Genomic DNA, 20,518 nt, shown 5'->3' with positions numbered 1-20,518 from the left:
GTCAAAAAAATAAATAAATAAATTACGGGTCGCTTCCATGACTTTTGTTTGAGATAGTTTGATTTAACTAAAAAACGTCAATTTGCAAGTAATTTAAAAATTAATTAATTAATTAACTAGTGTGTACCCCGTGCGATGCACCGAGTTTTACTTTGAATCTCAACAAATATTATTTGACCTATAAAATATAAGTTATTTAATTAAAATAAAAAGAGCAATAATAATTATGAAATCAAATAAGTGCTCTCAAATTGATGTTTAATACAAAGTATTTAGTATGTTTTAGTTGAATATGAACATAATTAAACGATAGCAAAGATGGTTATAACATTAGTTTATTTTTTATTGGTCTTGTATTCAAATCTAGTAATAAGCATTTTTAATTTATTGTCATTAAAACATGTTTATAGTACAATGGATGATGAGAGTGAGGGATACCTCAAGTGGTTAGAGCTTTTCTCCCGGTTTCAAAAGATCTTGGGATCAATTCTCACCATCACCCTTGTGGCTCTCTAAACACCAAAAAAAAAAAAAAAAAAAAAAAATAGTACAATGGATGATTTGGCATATTATACTTGTGAAAGGTGACGTGGCATATATCTAATATATGTGAAGAGTGCCACGTGATACATATTCCGTTTTAGGAACGCTTTTTAATATATAAGTATAGATGGTTGCTTTCACGACTTTTGTTTGAGATGGTTCGATTTAACAAAAAAAGTTCAATTTCCAAGTAATTTAAAAATAAATAAAAAGAAAAAAGAAAAGATGACTCGGTCTACTTGACCTTATTTGATGTGATCAAGACAAAATTTAATTAAATAAAATAATATTAAATTCATATTTAAGTGTATTTTTCAAAAATAAAATCACTCGCCTTGGCCAATAATTAGCCTCAATAGTCAATAGAATACGCACTGCTTCCTGCGAAGTACTCTCTCTGTTCCACAATGATGTTCTTATTTGGAATCTTTGATTTTTTTAAAAAAGAGAAAATTTTCTAAATTTCTCTTGATCTAGAAGAACAAATATAGTCATGTGGAATCTAATTTGATTCGTCTTGATAAGTAGATTATTAATATCTAACTTTTATAATTTTTGTTAGTGTGAGATTAAAGATATTTACGGTCAAAGATGAGTAAAAATTTACATCAATTATGAAACAGGAAAATCATTTTGAAATGGAGGGAGTATTATTTTTTTTCCTCTCTTCACATGGGCGTTATATATACTTATACTCCCACTCACCTTAGGTTTAATAAACATATTTTATTCCCGACTTAATCTTACCTACTCTCACAATAAATACTAACTTTATTTCATTTGTAAAATATGGAGGATAAGGAGCCGAATCGAGACCGAAACTTAGCTCAACACTAGTGAACTTAGGTTCAACCTAAAACTAATCGAACTTGAGATATTGAGCTCAACTCGGGGCTTGATCATCAAATATTTAATCTAATCTCTAGTTTACCATGTGTTTTTTTTATTAATTATTGAATTCTTTCATATAAGGCCCTCATATATAAAGATAATCGTGCCCCTTAGACTCGGTTGTCAATAAATTATTTACAAATTAATTTATAAAAAGATTGAGTTTATTAATGAGCTTTCGAGCTAAGCCAAGGATAGGGCTTGTTAAGAACTAAACCCAAATCCAAACTCTAGTCGTGAAAGCTCGAGCTGAGTTTTGACTGACTCAGGTCGTTAGCACAATTGATTTAAAACTTTGTGCATAAACAATTGTTCACTTGACTTTTCCTCCATATATAGACTTTGTTTGATTACTCAAGTACTACTTGTCTGCTATAGGACATTAGGACTGTAGGAATATTATATGCATTCTTCACTGATCACCTACTAATAAGCCGTGGTTTCAGCATCTTGTCTTTGGGTAATCTGACGTATATATATATATAGTTATATACTACATAAACACAGCACATAAGCAGACAGTTACGATAAACACCTAGCCATGTGAAGTTACTATCTATGGCAATGATCAATCATATGATTCAATGATTCATGGAGCTTTTTTATATTAAATGGAATATAATAATATGGTTTGTTGATTAGATCGATAGATTAAGATAGACTTAGTAAACAACTAATACAATTATGTATTCAGGTAATATATGTAACAATAAGGACAATAACTATTGATTAATGTGCCTCCTTGTCATGAGAAGATCGAAAAAACCTTCTGGATTTTTAATTCTTTCTAATCATGAGGGTGACAATTCACTTATTACAATTTGCAGCCTACTTCGACCAATCATCATCTTAAAAGTACTTGAATAATGTATGTAAATTTATGTTACTTAATTAGACTTTTCATTTCATGTTTATTCGAGTTAAAACCTTGAATTGACACTCTGTTTTTGATATGGATACTAAATTAAGTTATGTTTAGTTCAGCTTATTTTACTTATTATCTGATATAAACTTTTTTTAAAAATGCATGTCTTACTCCCTTAATTCATTTTTAGTGTAACACTTTCACTGCCACATAGTCTAGAAAGTTACTTAACTTTAATATAATGAGAGGTAGATAGGGTAGTGGGGGTATTATAATAAGATAGTATGGTTAATAGAAGGATAAAAAAATAAATAAATAAATAAATAATAGAAGGATAAAAATAAGATAGAGAATGTAAAAGGTGAATTTATGTAAGAAAAAAGATGAACAAAGTAAGAGAGGGTAGAGAACGGAGTAATCATTATAGAGTAAAAAGATATGTCATAAATACTTAGAATAAAGTAAAGTGAGCAAAACTACATGAAAAAATGGCCTAGAAGGCTAGAATGGAAAGTGATAGGAAGGATAAAAAATAAAAGAATGTGTTCTATTCATTGGATTTTCAAGCACTTTTTTTTTTTTGACAGAACTGGATTTTCAAGCACTTAAATCTATTTTGATTGAACTTATTATGTTTAGGAAAATTTGTCAAAAAAAACCTTTTAAATGCACCATTTTGCGAAAAAAACCTTTTAAAAGCTTTTTTGGCTAAATAAAACCCGATTTTTAACATTTTGGCAAAAGAAAACCCGAATGTAAAGTTTTTTTGTTGAAGACAACCAAGTGCCTCTAATCCACTTAATTAACTTCTAATTTATTCTAATTACCCTTTTAACACTCACTTAACCATTTTATAATTAAATTAATTTATAAAAATAAAAAAACAAAAACCACCACCTACCACCCACCACCCTCCTCCCTTTACCCCTTCCCTTGCAGCAGCCCTCTCCTTTCTCCCTCCCCTTGCAGCAACTCTCCTCCCCCACGCCACCTACAACCTCTCATTCCCGGCGACCCACCTCCACCGTTGGTCGACTCCCCTTCCCCTTTTACCTCCGGCCTGCTGCAACCCTCCACCTCCCCCTCCTTTCGAACATCTACCTCTCATTTTTCCCTCAAACACTCTCAAACACACTACCAAAATTTGCTATGGAAGCTTCAAATAAAGTTCTCCCACACATTCAATGTATTTTAGCTTCGATTTTATCTTATAATATGCTTGAATTTTGTAATTTTTAATTTGTTCGTAAACCCTAGAAAAATCAATTTGGGGGTTTCTAATTTTGTGCATCTTGTTTACAATTGATGCTTGTTTTGGTTTTGATTATGTATGTATATGATGCTAGGATAATTTAGAAACAAATTGCAATTGATTTGAGCAAATTAGAGCCAAATATTGAAAATTGCTTACTTGTGGTGGTCGCCGGCGGGGATAAGAAGGAAAGGGATGGTTGGCTGACGGTAAAGGGAGGTCGCTGGGGGTGGGGAATCTGGGTGGGGGGTCCGATGGGGGGAGGGGTGGTTGGGAGGTAGCGGTTGGCTAGTGGTTGAGACTTGGGAGGTGGTGGTTGGGACTTGGGAGGTGGTGGTTGGCTAGTGGTTGGGAGAAGGTGGTGTGGGTTAGAGAGTGACTAAAAGAAAGAAAAAAAAAATTAAAGACTAATTAGGTGAATTAGAGAACAATTAGGAAAACAGGTTTCTCCTTGCAAAAAAATGAAGGTGGTGGTTTTTTTTTAATAAAAAAGCTTTTAAAAGGTTTTTTTTTAACAAAATGGTGCTTTTAAAAGATTTTGACAAATTTTCCTTATATTTCAAAAAAGTTGAACAACAAGCACTTGATTTCCAAATATTTGACTTACATAATTTTTTATATTATGAAATTAGAGATGTTTAGCAATAAGAAAATACAAATAAGATAAAATCAAACAAAATAATACGAAGTATTATTTTTTAATTATCTAAATTTAATTTGAAATACAACGGTTAAGGGGACTCATCCCCAGAGCCGCAGTGAGGCAGATATTTTAAGTTATTAACATATCAATTGTTTGCAGGGAGCAAGCACAGCAGGTGGAGGTGAAGAACATTCAGTGTCTAACTACTAACTAGAAAAGCGAAAAAGAAGGCTCATCAACTGGCACTGCCGCACAGCAAGATGGTTCACCTATGAACAATGTATCTTGCTTACTTCTAATCCTATAAATGTACTTTGACTGTAGTGGTGACATTATGCTTAGTACCTCTATACTTAGCATGTCTATAATACCTCAATTTAAATGCCACTTTGGCACTAAACTAATTCATGAAGCAGTCATAAAAACGACTTAGAGATTTAAGACATTTTAAACTCCTACTAGAGTACTACCTAACATACCACTCTACATAATTATTTTCAGTTGCAAAACCTCTTGTACCTGTGCAATCAATAATTCCTTCACTAACTTCATATCAGATAACCAAAGAATGGCAGCTGAAAGAGTCATATTGGAGAACCTCGAAAGAGCCTTGAGCCGTGTGAAGGATCCGTGGCTGCTCTCATCAATGAAACTAGCGAATCTGAGAGAATCGCTGGTGGGGATTAAAGATGCAGTGGCAGAACTGGATGTGGTCAAGGATCATTCCATTCGTGATAGCCTCAAAAGGCTTGTGGCTCTGCTTCATCAAGCTGATGACCTCCTTGATGAAGTCCTTACTCGCACTGATGATGGAAATTTTTCTAGAGTTGAAGATCAGAATGGAATTTTCGGGGAAAACCTCAGACGTGGCTTGCAGAGAGTGGTCAATGTGAGTAACAGAGTTGCAAAAAAGGTCGGTCTTTTCTACCCTTATCCCAGCAGACTTTCAATACTGGCTAGAAAAGTCGAGAAGACAAGCCAAGAATTTATAGAACTTGGGATGCAGATGCAGATGCAAAGTAATAACTCAAATGTCCTTGAAAGGCCATTAGAGCCCTTTCAGTACACATACCATCTCTTTGAGGAAAAAATAATTGGGAGGGAGAAGAAAAGAAGAAATTCATAGAGAGGTTGGTTAAACCACTGAAAGATAATAGAACCATCGTCTCGGTTATTCCTATATTAGGACCACGGGGAATAGGGAAGTCGGCTTTTGCACAATTAGTTAATGATGATGAAAAGGTGAAAGGCCATTTCGACTTGAGAATGTGGATTCAAGTTTCAAAGATGTCTGAGAGAGAGATCATTCAAGAAATTGTGGAATCATGTACATATAGGTCTAGTAATAAGCGAAATCCTAAACCTGCTGAAGTCCTGCATTCCCATGTTCATCAAAATGGGTTGAAATTTCGTGGTCTTTTGGGATGTCAAAATGTTGATACTCCTCATCAAGCCACTACTCCTAGCCATAGTGATAGTACGAATAAAACAAACATCTATGAGCGACGACTTCAGAGAGAGATTGAGGGGAAGCTCTATTTGCTCATCCTAGATGATGCTTGTATCACACACGGACATCGTTTGAAAGAGATATTAGCTACAGGTGCAAGAGGAAGTCGAGTTTTGGTGACTACGCGCTCAGCTAAAGTAGCAGAATATGTAAAACCGAGAAGTTCTGAATCTGACGAAGACGAAGACGAAGACAAATACAAATTAAGGGGCTTATCAGATAATTCTTCTTGGTCTTTGTTCGAAAAAATTGCCTTAGTACAGGGAAACCAAAGGGATCCTGAAAGGGAGCGGATAGGATTTGCAATTGCCAAAAATTGCAAAGGGATTCCACTTACCATAAAAGTTGCAGCAAGCCTTCTTTATGGAAAAAGTAAGGAGTATTGGTCGTCTTTCAATAACCAATTGACAGTAAGTGCTAAACAAAACGAGGACATCATGGATCGAGTCTTACATTTCAGCTACAGCGACCTTCCAACTCGTCTGAAAGCTTGCTTTGTCTATTGTTACCTGTTTCCTGATGATTATACTTTCAACAAGCAAGATTTACTTAGTCTTTGGATAGCACAGGGATTCATAGACCCACGGCATGGTCGAAGTTTGGTGGAAGCTGCACATACATACTTTCTGGAATTGTCACGACGCTGCTTCATTGAAGGTGTGATCACTGATGATTCGGAAAACATAGTCACCTGTAAGATGCATCCCGTTATGCGCAACCTAGCATATCAATATTCAGCAGGAATCGTGAGCTTGTGCGATACTGATGATTCAGAGATTAATCTGGATTCGAAGCATGTATCTTTTACCTGTGATGAAGATTCACTGAGCAAAATCTTGTCATCCAAGCTTGAATCACAACATTTACGGACGCTTCTTTCAGTCAACGAACCAGATTCTGACACAAAGATAGGTCCGTTGTTATGCAATATGTTGATCTCTAGCTTTGATTGCCTTAAGGTATTAGAATTGCAGAATCTTGGGATCGAGAATTTGCCGGTTTCCATTGGAAAGCTGATCCATCTGAGATACCTGGATCTCTCCAAGAATGATGGCCTGACTACACTCCCAAAGTCAGTTGCTGACCTGTACAACTTGCATACACTGAAACTTAACTCCTGCACAAATCTGGAAAGATTGTGTTACTTTGGGGGGCTAGTAAATCTTGGCCGTTTTGAGATTGATGAGTGTGATAACTTGACTTGCATGCCTCAAGGTTTGGAGAAACTGACTCGTCTTGAAACCTTGAATCGGTTTATGGTCGGTAAGGATAATTCCAAAGACATGGCTAACATTGGGATAAAAGCTCTAAAAGATCTCAACAACCTCCGAGGACGGCTGGCAATTGAATTGACAGGAGATTGGACAGCCATTATACCTGAAGCCGCATCAGCAGAGTTAAGCAATAAAGAGCACCTAAGGGAGTTAAAGATCAGCTGGGCAAAAGCGGTCTCAAATGTGGAAAAGGTATCGCATAAACTGTCCGATGAAGAAAGAATACCTTACAAACAGCTTCTTGAGAAGCTCTGTCCAAACCGGAAGCTCGAGATACTCTGTATAGAAGGTTACAGAGGGGGGGGGGGGGGGGGGGGGGGGACTTTCCAGACTGGGCAGGGGTGAATAGTTTGGCTACTCATCTCCGACATTTAGTAGTTATCAGCATTGAAGGATGTGAAAAATGCGAGCATCTTCCACCATTTGGTAAACTTCCAATACTCAAACGACTCACCCTTAGACACATGGCCAATGTGCAATACGTGGAAGGTGTACCATCCCTAGAATCTTCAGATTTCTTCCCATGCCTGAAAGAACTTACCCTCCACAACTTCTACAAGCTGAAAGGATGGTGGGAAGAAGTGACCTCTTTACCTGATTTGATCCTTGACTCAAAAATGATAAGGCACCCAGCGCTAAATCAATCATTCCCTCTTCTTACCAAATTATTGATTAGGAACTGCCCGAATCTGAGTTCTATGCCTTTCATCAAGAAGGTTACAGACCTTAACCTGTGCAATGTCAATCAGAAGCTGCTAGAAGAATGTGCAAAGATATCTCCTTCCTTCCAGCAGCAGGATGAAAAAGACACTCGCATCAAATGCCTGCAGATTAAGGAATGCTCCGGCCTGGAGAGCTTTGAAGTAGTCAGAAAAGGGTTAGGGGATGTTTCTAAACTGGAACATCTTGTGGTTGAAAGGTGTCATGAACTAAATTTGCTGGCCTCAGAGCTGGAGCATTTAACCTCTCTACAGAGGTTGGAGATTTCCAGTTGCAGAAAACTCAATCTCTCTGATGATGGGGCTAGTACCACAGACAACCTTATAGCCAAATCATGGATACCAAGCAGGATAGTTCGCCCTTTTAGTAGAACCTCAACAACGGTTAAAATTCCTACAACTCAATGGACATTGTTAAAAAACCTTCGCCAATTGACCCTCCAGGATATCCCAAAGATGGAGACTCTCCCAGAGGGACTGAAGCACGTACAAAGTCTCAGATCACTGTGGATATCAGCATGTCCGGCCTTGACAGAACTGCCAGAGTGGATTGGTAACCTGACAGCACTTCAGCACCTTCGTATTGAGAGCTGCAGGCAACTAACAAGACTACCAGAAGGGCTACAGCACGTAATATCTCTAATGAAAGTGGAGATTACCGAGTGTCCAGAACTGATGGAGCGCTGCAAAGAACACACGGGGGAAGACTGGTACAAGATCAAACATGCTCAGGTTTTGCTCCACAAATCATGGCGCTATGGACTCATGTCAGAGCTAGAAGCCTCAAAAAACAGATCTAATGTACGAGCACTCACTGATGTTAAGTACCTCGTCGTTCCCTTGATAGCAACAGGTTCATGACGATGATTCAAACTAGTATACTAATCACACTATGTTCTCAAATTTCACTTTCAGAATTCCCTTCAGCTCTTTCTTAGATTTTTTTTTTTTAAAATCCTTTTGGTTTCTTTGTTTTAGAGATTTAAATTCAATTCTTTTACAGAAGCCTTAATCTGACATTTCATCACACATGAAATGCAAGGTCTGCACACTGTCAAATGTTTCAAAAAAAAATGTTGATGCATCAAAAGAGAAATACATACAACTATACAAGCATTCGCAGACAGTATACACTCTACTACTTGAGGCTTTCGGAGCCATAGCAACAGCAACACTTGTTACACTTTCTCTAACGCTTCATTGACTAACTGATTGTCAATAATTTTACAGCATAATATAATTCAGTAATCAAAATGTTTCTGGACTCTATTTATTTAAGGAAAGTTTGCAAGAAACCGGGAAACCACCTTATAATTATAACCGGTAATTGTTATTATGATGTAATGGAAGTTATTGATTTGTGTACATATTATGTTGACAGCAAAATTAGTAGAAAAATAACCATAATCGCAAACACCTTCAGTCACCAACAAAAGAGCACAAAATTCATTACCAAAACTCAAATTGTTCAATACTACACGACATCAACACCATTAAACAATCAATTGCAATAATCAAAGCCAAATTAAAATATTAGGGTTCATCGATTATAAAATTGGGGGTTTCACATTATCTAATTCATTGGTAATAAAAAATAGAGAACACATATTTCAGAGCATTTTAAAACTAAAATACAGTACTTTACCTTCCATGAACTTCTTTTCTTGTTTAATTGCAAAAATCAGCTTGCCATTGTCATCCATTACACTTGACGCATAAAATGGTCGGTGAGGCGGGTGATGTAGGATTGCACGACATGACGACAATGATGGTGGTGGTGGGTTTGGATTGAGCGGTGGAGATGAGGAGGATTGGTGGTGCCAAGGTAAAGAAGAGTTGAAAACAAGGTCAACTCCTTGAATAGGTGGCCGAAATTTATTTTTTGTACTATGGTTTAAATATGGATAAACTCTGTTAGAGTGTTAGCTAAGATGGTCAATTGATGTTTTACTGATCTTAGTAGAGGATCTACATTTTTTTTTTTTACCACGATTTATTTAAAATGTGATAATGATTGTTCGCCGTTTCATAATAATCGCAATATTTTGATCGTAAATGCACAAATTTGACCATTAATATTTATAATTACTACATTCGTTTCATATTATTTATAACGATTAAACATTTTTTATTCATACTTTATATATTAAATTGTTACAAATAATATAAAATAGGGGATCATTAGTTTCTTTGTTTCTTTTTAGGTGACAAGTTTTTTTAGTCATGTTTGCTAATGCACCAAATCATTATATCTTTAATTACTCATAAGAAAAAAGTATAAAAAAAAAAATTTGATATTTTATTAAAATATATCACAGCGAATCTAATATCCCTCATGATTATATTTTTTTTATTATATATAAATCACATAACATGGTCAACGAGAAAAGTTTGAATATTGCTAAACTCAAGACGTGTCAACTAAAAAAACAGAGTAGTACTAAAGAGTATAAAAGATTAATCCAAAAATATTTTGACAAGCAATATATGTGTTTTATATGTATCTGTAAAAAGTATAGTCAAAGTAAGCATGAAAAGCAAATGTCAAACTGTTGCGATTATTATGAAACGAATGTTGAGTACTTTTTTTTTTTGTTTGTTTAATTAATTAATTTATACTTGTACGAAGTATTAAATAAGTTCATGTAAGGATTAATAAGCGTTAATAAAGGATTCTCAAGTTCATTTTATAACTTAAATAAGCTCAAATAAGTTAAGATTAGTTTTTCAAAATAATGACAATTGACAATGAATTAAATAAGTCACTTCTTTATTACTACCTTTGTTTTCCTAGTTCTACCCATTTTCACAATAATGAGCAAATAATGCATTTTGATCTATTAGAAAAAGTAAAAGAAAATAACTTTCAATAATTTTTTTTTTTTTGGATAAATTCTTACATGTAGTTAATCACATCGAGTGGCCAGCCAAGCAACCATCATGGGGTTACTAACTTACTATGTTAATGTTATAGGGGGCACTGGTTAATGTTACAGGAATTACTTCGTTAGTGTTTTTAGGGGTTACTTTTCTTTTACAAGCGGTCACATGGTGTAGCTAGCCGCATACAAAACACGATTGTGTTTTTTTATTACTAAGATTATCTTTTCTTTATAAATTGGGCAAATCTTGTGCATTGGCACTGATTCACTTTCTTACCTTTTTAAGTATAACTAAACACCTATGAATATTTGAATAGTGTTGAGAATATTATGTTCCTTAACATGTATATTCACATATTTACCCTTATATTTGCTACTTCATTTTTAATTATGAAATATGAATAGTGTTAAAGACAATAATGCTCCTTAAAGTATTTATTTACATATTTACTCATAAATCATACTTCCTATTTGTTCTGTCTAAACTTCTAGTGGGCATCAGGCAAATGCTATACTTGAGTTTTGTCAAACACTTGCGCATTGGACTGAAAATATGAGGATTTAATGAGTATGGCCCTTGGGCTGTTCATAGGTAGAATAAATCAGGCCCATTGGGCTAGACCGCTAGAGAATTTGGTAATGATAGTCCACTGATTCATTGACTTTTTATTTTTGGATTAGGTAAGGGGAAGTCATCAATTTTTTAATTTTGACAGGATAAGAGGGTTCTCTAGACCCGAGACAACTTTTTGTTTTGTTAGGTAAAATCATAGGGAATTGATAAAATATAATAAAAAAAAAAAAAGAAATTACATCAATACCATGTGTATAATGTATTACTGTATTAGAGTGGGTATTGACTAATTATGCTAAATGCAATAATGCGTAGTCACTTATCACAATATATTTAATACTACCAGTACTGTAAGCCGTAAGAGGCTGTACTGTTGAATCAAGCTTAGGCAAAAACTCGAAAAAAACTGTGCTCAAAACAAGCTGCAAATGTTGCTGTTGTTATCTTCGTTGTAATTAGTGGTGCTGTAAAAGAAGCAAAGAAAGGAACGTAGATAGTCCAGCCGCAGACATAGAAAGCACCTCTAGTACTGGAATTGAAGCGAACGGATCCATGGGTGTTAGTTCTTCTAAATCAAGGGCGGACGTTGAACTTGGCCAAGAGAGTGACTTTGGTAGCCGCAGAATGTGTAAGTTTTTCATTTTGTTGGTTTTTTGGAACAATCATTTTGCTTAACTCATGTTTCTCATTCTCAAGCAATGTTAACGAATAATGTTTAGGTCTATTCATTACAGTGCATTACATCTATATAGGAATAATTACTGATACATAGTAGCTGCATTATATTGCTGCAATGTTATTGCTTCTTCAGCAGTACTAAAACTATCTAGACAACTATAGGTCCATATCAGTCCAAGTGATTATAATTTACCATCCATATATTTCTTTTTTTTAACAGCTAGCGATTATGCTTAATTATTAAGAAAGGAAAATTAATCTTAAGTGATGTTTTACTTTCCTTAAATACATACATAGTACTCCATAGTAGTTAATTTGATTTGAAGCAAAATGAAGATAATGTAATAGTAGCAAATATCTATTAATGTCTCTTTGGAGACATCTGATAAAATTGGAATGATACAGTGAAGATTAACATGGCCCCTGCGCAAGGATGACACGCACAAAAGCAAATCTTTAATAAGTTCATCTAAAAACTATCCATCCTTTCTAATTAAAGAGCCAAAATTAAGCTTATTAGCAATAAAGTCGAATAATTATAACCCAATCATAAATTTATTGCTAAGTATCCTTCTTATCTACAGAGGGGTATTTTATTAAATTAAGCTTATTAGCAATAAAATCGAAAACTATGACCCAATCATCATCACATTTTCACGATCCAAATCAAATCGGAAAAAAAATCTTATCAAAAAATATCTTAACCCAAATTACACGATCCAATAAATGAATGATTGTTACCTGTTTTCATAATCATTATCATGTTCTAGATGCCTCAAATAAAAGAATCTACCAACAATATAAAGCTCATATAACTATATAAGTGACAATTGTTTCCGAACAAAAGATAAGAAAATTCAAATTTCACCTTGACAAGTAATGCTACTTGTGGCACTGAAAACTCACAAATTTAAGTATCCAACTTAATTTAGAGATTTCTTCCAAATAATAATAATAATAATAATAATAATAATAATAATAATAATAATAATAATAAATCTTAGTTTGGAGATCCATTTTTAAGTCAAGGTCAATGAGTCAATAATATCAAGGGGTTGCAGGGATCAGATCCAAAACTTTCACGTTCAATAATATAATGCACGTAATGAATGTAGTAATATTTTTCTGCGTATGCATTATCTTATCTACGATGATTAAGCTGTTAATTATTATTCCTCAAAGCATCTATTTTTATATTTATTGTATAAATTATGTCACCAGATGTACACAGGGCCGTAGCATGGCCAGGGCAGGTGGGGCGACCGCCCTGGGCCCCCGAACCAAAAGCCCAACTTCTGTTTAAGAAAAGGCCCCAAAATAATTATGTATAAAAAAAATAAAAAATAAAAAGAAAAACTAAGGAAGAAGCGTGAGTTTCAGAAATTCAATCTCCATATTTTTCGTTGTTCAACCTTCTTCCTCCCTAATTTTTCTCCCAAAATATTCACTTTCCTAAGTGAATTTGATTTATCCAAAAAAAAAAAAAAAACTGCCATAAATTTAATTTTATCCCCTTTTGTTGGTAAATTTATTTTTCAATATGTATCTCAATCCAATTTTCGGTCAGATTAATCCCTTCTTCTACATAATTATGATAAACGGTAATTTTATCCTTCAATTTTCAAAGGAAATTTATATATAATTCTCTTTGTAAACTCTACTTTATTCATCTAAATCTTTTCTTTCTATTAAGTTTTCATCTGTACCATTGGGGGAAAAATATTAAGTCATTGATTGGTGTTGTCTACTTGTCTGGTTGAATTGGTTGTTTAATTCAATTAATTGTGCTAATTGGCTAATTGCTTCGACTCGTTTGACGAGAGCTACGGCCTACGAGTTCATCATTCAATGCTACGGAGTACTGGAGTAGTTTGCTAAGGTAATTTCTTATCTAACTTTTTAATTTTGTACTTTTTCATTCTTAAATCATAATGTAATTATGTAATTTTATTTTTATTTGGTTAATTTTACTAATTTTTTTTTGTTTCAATTGTTTTGTATTTTTCAGATTTGATTACTTGAAATAACATTTGTTTGGAGTGCAAATTGAGCGTACTAAGTCTTTTGTTCAATTGCTTCAATAATCAGGTGTTTTTGTTCTATTCTATACTTATTAATTTATTATTGGTTTTGTTTGAAAGAATGTTGCCCAGAAAATATTTATCTGGTAATGATAAGAGGAAAAGAAGAAAACGGACAGAAGAGTTAAGAGAATCTCTTAAGGGTTCCATTGACAAATTTTTTACTAAAGTAGTACAAGTAGAAGAGTCTTCTAATGAATTGGGTGAAGATGAAAATCATGAACAATTCAATGAGAATATAAATAATGAAAATATTGATAATGAGGCAAATGAGCCTAATGAGGATGCGACTAATATGAATGAACAAACGAATGTACCAAATACATCCGATGTTAATGATGTTGGCAATGATCAAGTAGTCCCTCCTTTAGATATTTATGATCCTAAAAATTAGGGTAATCTTGACATTAAAGGAAGGGATATTTTGATAGAAAAAGGACCTATTAGAGATTTGAACCTTGTGTTTCCAATTGATAACAAATTAAGGCATTTTTCATATGCTTATTATACTAAGAAGTTACTAAAAACCTACTTGAGATCTTCAATGTCACAAGAAAGGTTGAATGGTTTAGCTACTTTATGTATTGAAAAAAATATATTAGAACATATCAATTTAGAAACTATTATTAGTGACTTTGCTTCTAGAAAGGCTCGTAGAAATATTTTCATATGAACGCTTAGGCTTTGATTTCAATGTTTTATCTATAGGAAATTTGATATTTTGATGTTATTAAAGATTATTATGCGTAATAAAACATGTATTTTTTTGCCCACCCAAATTTTATTTTATTTTAAAATTCTATATGTGAATTAGGGCCCCAATTTTTGTCTTCGCCCTGGGCCACCGAAATTTCTGAAACGGCCCTGGATGTACATCTTCCAGGCTGTTCGATAATCATTTTTTTTTTTTTTTTTTTACAAAGAATCAAACAGGGCTGTAATTAATACGACTACACCATTACGTACGTAGAATTTATCTATGATCTAATATATCTTTGATAATCAAATATGGAGTTTTATTTTAAATCATAGATGACGATTATATATTAGGAGTAAAATTTTATACCAGGAAAACTCTTCTATGGAGTGTATTGATGTGTATAGCTTAATTAATAAAATTTACGGATTAAGTTTATCATCTATCTATTTTTCGTGAAGACATTCAATCCTTAGCTAGTGATAAAGTAGTGCTTTGAGCGAGGGGATCTCTTTATGTTAAAATGTGTACCCTACTATGAGTACTATCCGAACATGAGTTATATGCAACTTATGATCCCACAAGGATCGGAATTGAGAGTATCACTTCTTGGAAAGGGTATGTCAAATATTTTTTTGATTCAAAGTTGTTGAAAATGTAACTCATCGATAAGTAGGCTGAGTAAAACATGATTTATATGATGGCAATTGTAGTGTTTCCACGTGCAAGAGGGCAAGCAGAGAATAAATTGAAGGATGTTGGAGGTTACTTGCCATTGTACAAAGCTGCAATAGCAGGAAAATGGGATGAAGCAAAGAAAATTCTAGACAAAGATCCGGGGGCATTGACGGCGAAGATCACAATAGCCTCGGAAACAGCACTTCATATAGCCGTGGGAGCAGTAGGGAAAGATTATGAGTTTCTTGAGACACTGATAAGGAGGATGTCCCCTGAAGACTTGGCCTTAACTGATCAAAATGGGGAGACTGCTCTTTCAGTGGCTGCAGTAACAGGCAATGTTAGAGCTGCCAAATTACTGGTAGATAATAACCCTGACTTGCCTAATATTGTTGGCAAATCTGGCTTCCCTATCCATAGAGCTGCACAATATGGCCATGAAAAAATGATTCGGTATCTGAAGGAAGTTACTAGCGATAAATTTGAGCCAAGTCCTTTCACAGGCAGATCTGGTGTTGAGCTTCTCATTCACATTATTAATGCTGAATTTTTTGGTGAGTCATTTAGCAGATTTTTGCAATGGTGTGCATAATTTCAAGAACATGTGCAGTGCGCGTAGCAGTGTAACATTATATCTGATCTGATCTGGTCTTATTGTGGTGTTGCTCTTTGAGCTGAAAACAGATATTGCTCTCAATTTAGTTGACCGCTACCCGAATATGGCAACAACTGATGGACATGGTATAGAATTGGAATCCCCCTTAACTGTGCTCGCAAGAATTTCTAGCGCTTTCCCCAGTGGATGTGGTGTTACACTCACACCTTCGAAACTGCATTCCTATAATCCTAGTAAGTTAGTAGCTCTATGAAAGTCTTAGTTTTGGCGATTACATTTGCAAGGTCTCACACAATATGAGTAACTTAGAATAATTCAGAGATTAATTTAATCATTATATCAATATCCTATCTTATAATGAGATCGTAGCTTGTATTCTTGTGTCGAATAAATAATTTTATTTTTTTGGGGGTCATAGTGAAGCTTGTTCAACAATGCCAAAAAAGAAAGTTGAAGGAATATTATGCAATCGAGCTTGTTAAAAGCTTGTGTATGGAGATATTGCAGATGGATGACTCCAAAGCTTTCATTTTGCTTCAAGAACCGGTCCTAATAGCAGCAAAGTTAGGCACTCATGAGATCATAGAAGAGATTGTCAAGGCATATCCTCCTGCAATATGGGCAGCCGATTCTGAAAATCGTAACATGTTTGAATTGGCTGTCTTACATCGTCGGGAAAATGTTTTCAATCTCATATATCAGATGAGTGGTTACAGGCATTTAGTAACAAGGTATATAGACGTACAAGATAATAACATATTACATTTGGCTGGCCAATTGCCTCGTCCAGACCGACTTAAACTTGTCTCGGGTGCAGCTCTACAAGTTCAGCGAGAGCTGCAATGGTTCCAGGTTTGCTTCTTTCCGCATTATTATTGTGCATAATTTAATGCAATGTTTAATTGTTTTAATTACAAATTATATTAAGGCCCTATTAGCTAGGTTTACATTAAAATTTTCCGCTAGATATGAGTAAAAATATAGTTCAGTGAATTTAAAATGAGATGGAAAAATAAATTCTAATAAAGGGTTCGGGTTAATTTACCTAACTTAATTCAACCTAAAAAAAATTTAGACAAGTTTAGGTGAGTTCAGCTGTTCAGATGGATTTAGTAATTAGTAATGTGTACAAGTATATATTTTGTGTACGTTTCAGGAAGTGGAGAAATTTGTACAGCCAGCTCAGAAAGAAGCAAAAAATAAAGAGGGGAAAACTCCTTGGATGGTTTTTAGTGAGACACACCAAGAGTTGATGAAAGAAGGTGAAAAATGGATGAAAGAAACAGCAAGCGCTTGCACAGTTGCTTCAACCCTGATTACAACTGTAGTTTTTAGTGCAGCAATGAACGTTCCGGGAGGTGAATCAAGTGGGCGTCCTAATTTGTATCATCATTGGGCTTTTAGTGCATTTGCCGTGACAGACGCGATCTCTCTTTTTTTTGCAGTCACCGCCGTCTTAACGTTCTTGAAGATCTTAACATCTCGATATACCGAAAATGACTTTCTGTTGTTTCTTCCTAGGAGGATGATTTTTGGATTGATGATGCTTTTTCTCTCGATACTAAACATGGCAGTCGCCTTCAGTTCAGCAACTTACCTTTTGTTCGGTTTTAAGAGGGCTATCATCGTGATTTCAGTGGGTGCTCCAATTCTTCTCTATAACTTGGCTCGGCTGGTTTATCCCCTTCTCCGTCGATATATCGGATCCACTTATTGCTGTGGCATTTTCGGCAAGCAAAAGGATCGCATACTTCACTGATGACAATGCTAGGTTTTTTTTTTTTTTTTTTTTTGAGTGTGTTTAGAGAGGGCGAGTGATGATGACAATGCCAGCTAGTATTTCTCGCAAGTGTTACATAGAACTGGAGTCTACTCTTAGGTCCCGGTGATGATACCAGATGTTTTCAACACTTCTACATTAAGGGGTTGTTCATTCTTTTTCTAAGGATATTGTTGCTCTTTTTCTAAGGAATATTCATACACATACTATAGTGTAAAATGCCTCTAGAGATTGAAACCCAATCTATTCTAAAGATTTCTAATAAGTAATAACCCACGGCGTCAAATGCTAGAGGACTAATTCAACCGTAAGTTAATGATGGGGCTCAAGAATAGGTTATATGCTCTATCATATGCCACTTACATGTGAGCCTACCATATATTTCTCTTAGAAAGGATGTGTGGATGAAATTTGAACTTATAACTTTATATCATGCTAGTTTTTAATTAATATCATGCTAAAAATTGACAACTCAACCAAAAATTTATTAACCGAGCTAAAATACCACCTAAGTCAAGTGTTAACGACCATTGAACAAAAAGACACTTGATGAAAAAAAAAAAAGTCAGAGAGATCGAGTTCCCCCTACCATGAGCAGTGATGACAATAATAATTAGAAATTCATTAATCCGACCAACTCTATTTAAATAAAAAGGACAAAAATCCGATTTAGATGAAACAGGATGATAAATCGAATCGACTTCCAGAGAAAGTTGTTCTACACAATCAGGTGTACAGTGCACCCAATGAGCACAAAAATAACCTTAGGACTTAGGTGCATCTTGTACTATGATGATATAAAAGTTTTCAAGATCTAGGTGGTATTTTAGTACCTATCCGTTAACCATTTACGTACTCACCCTTTTAACATATACTTATATTTATAATAAAGTTTTATAAAATTATATGCGAATAAACTTTATTTTTTGTTAAAATTAAATTTTTTTACAAATATTGTATTGTTATATATTTATTGCTTCCTTTTTTAAAATGAGATAAATTTTACTCCATATTTTAGATATAAATTAATAAATGATATGCTGGAGGGATTTTTTTTATATTAGTTAGTTTTTCCTCCATTTCTATTTGATTGACGTGTTTAATTTAAGTACACATATTAAGAAAAGGAGAGAGAATGATAAAGCAAGTGCGGTGACTAAAAAAAGCAAGGTATAAAATTTACTCAAGAGGAAACATGTCAACTAAAAAATAAACTTTCTAAAAAGGAATATAAGTCAACTGAAAAAAAAAAAAAAAAAAAAAAAAGGGTTTTCTATATAGTAACCCCGTTAATTTCACTTTTCTACGTTGTGCCTCAACATATATGACTTTCTACACTAACCCCAAGATACATTTTGTTTCCATACGATAACTTTGCCATTATCCCGCCATTAAAAATTCCGTTCGTGGGGCCCACTCCCAATTTATTAATATTTTTTATTGATTTGTGTGTTGGAAATGTTCCGTTAAAGGTTTTGGAGGCTATTTTGGCTCTTAAGGGTTCAAATTGAACTCAGATTTCACAAAAAAAAAAATAACGTAAATGTCTCGTTTTGCGTATTAAAACGTGAACACATAAATCGAGACATTTCTTAATAAGCAAAATAGGCATTTAAGTTATTTTTTTGCCAAATTTAAGCTCAATTTGAACTCTTAAGAACTAAAATAGCCTTCAAACTTTAAATGGAACATTTTTCAACGCGCAAATTGATAAAAAAAAATATTAATAAATGGAGAGTGGGCCACACTAACAAAATTTTTTAACGACAAGGTTACCGTATGAAAACAAAATGCATATTGGGGTTACAGCGTGGAAAGTGATATATGTTAGAGCATAACGTAGAAAAGTAAAATTAATAGGGTTACTATGTAGAAGAACGTAGGTAACTATTATATATTCACCATATCCGTTAATCACATGATCAAGCCATTTCATCCTGATGGATGGATAATAAATGTGGGTGATGCAAGTGGCTGGCAGACAGATATGGATGAAGCTGATGAAATGAAGGATGGACATAGGTGAAGCTTTACCCGATCCAAATATGAAACGTTGATATCTGTAATTATAAGATACTGTAGTAATTCAATCTCATGTAGTTTACTCGTTTATGACATACGGAGTATTTATTTTCTTACTAGTTACTGTAACATTTTTTTGTTGGACGCATCTTACTAATCAACATGGAGTCCACTTTAGCACCACTCAGCACTGCACGTTAACTTCTTCGTTCTGTTACTTGACCAAAATTATTAAAATTAACTAAATCCACTAATCTACCACGTCTCGTGTTTCTGAGGGAAGCCACCAAGTGTATACGAGTGGAAAATTAGATACCCTTCTTCCTCAAAAAAAGTATTTGTTCCTAAGAGTTTTATTTTAATATTATCCACTTCATCAGATCTATTTCAATGATTGTCATAGTTTGATTTAATTACAATATTCTTATAGGAGTATTGACTTTAATTAAACCTATTTGTTACTAGCTAGCATATTAAAACAAAAGTTTCCTTTTATTCTGTTTTGTTTTGTTTTTTTTACTAGTAATTATTATAAGTATTAAAGTTTAACTTGTTTCAAAAAAAAAAAAAAAAAAAAAAAAAAAAAAAAAAAAAGAAAGTATTAAAGTTTAACAGGAAAAGTTTTAATGATTAAATATAATAAAATTATAATTAATTTAAGATGAATTTAACAAGATCCCATCTAATTATATATTTCTTTATTTATAAATCATCAAAGTTAATTTAAACCGGAGTATATTAATAGTGAAAAAGTCAGAGTTTTCCAAGTACAAAAATGAACAGAGTAATTATTAGGTAAAATGTTGTTAAGAT

General features: G+C 33.9%; 1 protein-coding gene and 1 non-coding gene across 2 annotated transcripts; both read left to right on the top strand.

Moving 5' to 3' along the window:
- Window positions 1–12,197: 12,197 nt before the first annotated feature.
- On the top strand, window positions 12,198–12,300 carry LOC145565973 (U6 spliceosomal RNA). The gene has a single exon (XR_014095321.1). It is a non-coding gene; the product is annotated as a U6 spliceosomal RNA (small nuclear RNA).
- Window positions 12,301–15,163: 2,863 nt separating this feature from the next.
- Window positions 15,164–17,889, top strand: LOC145564662 (uncharacterized). Its single transcript, XM_081624913.1, has 5 exons — window positions 15,164–15,227; window positions 15,323–15,841; window positions 15,972–16,136; window positions 16,322–16,755; window positions 17,060–17,889. Exons 1-5 carry the CDS (start codon window positions 15,164–15,166, stop codon window positions 17,660–17,662), a joined length of 1,785 nt encoding a protein of 594 aa, XP_081481039.1. The 3' UTR covers window positions 17,663–17,889.
- The last annotated feature ends 2,629 nt before the right edge of the window (window positions 17,890–20,518 follow it).

The sequence above is a fragment of the Chenopodium album genome, chromosome 10 (genome assembly GCF_948465745.1).
Source record: "Chenopodium album chromosome 10, dcCheAlbu1.1, whole genome shotgun sequence".
Classification (NCBI taxonomy): Eukaryota; Viridiplantae; Streptophyta; class Magnoliopsida; order Caryophyllales; family Amaranthaceae; genus Chenopodium; species Chenopodium album.
Note: the sequence above shows the minus strand (reverse complement) of the source record. Positions and strands in the feature narration are given on the sequence as shown.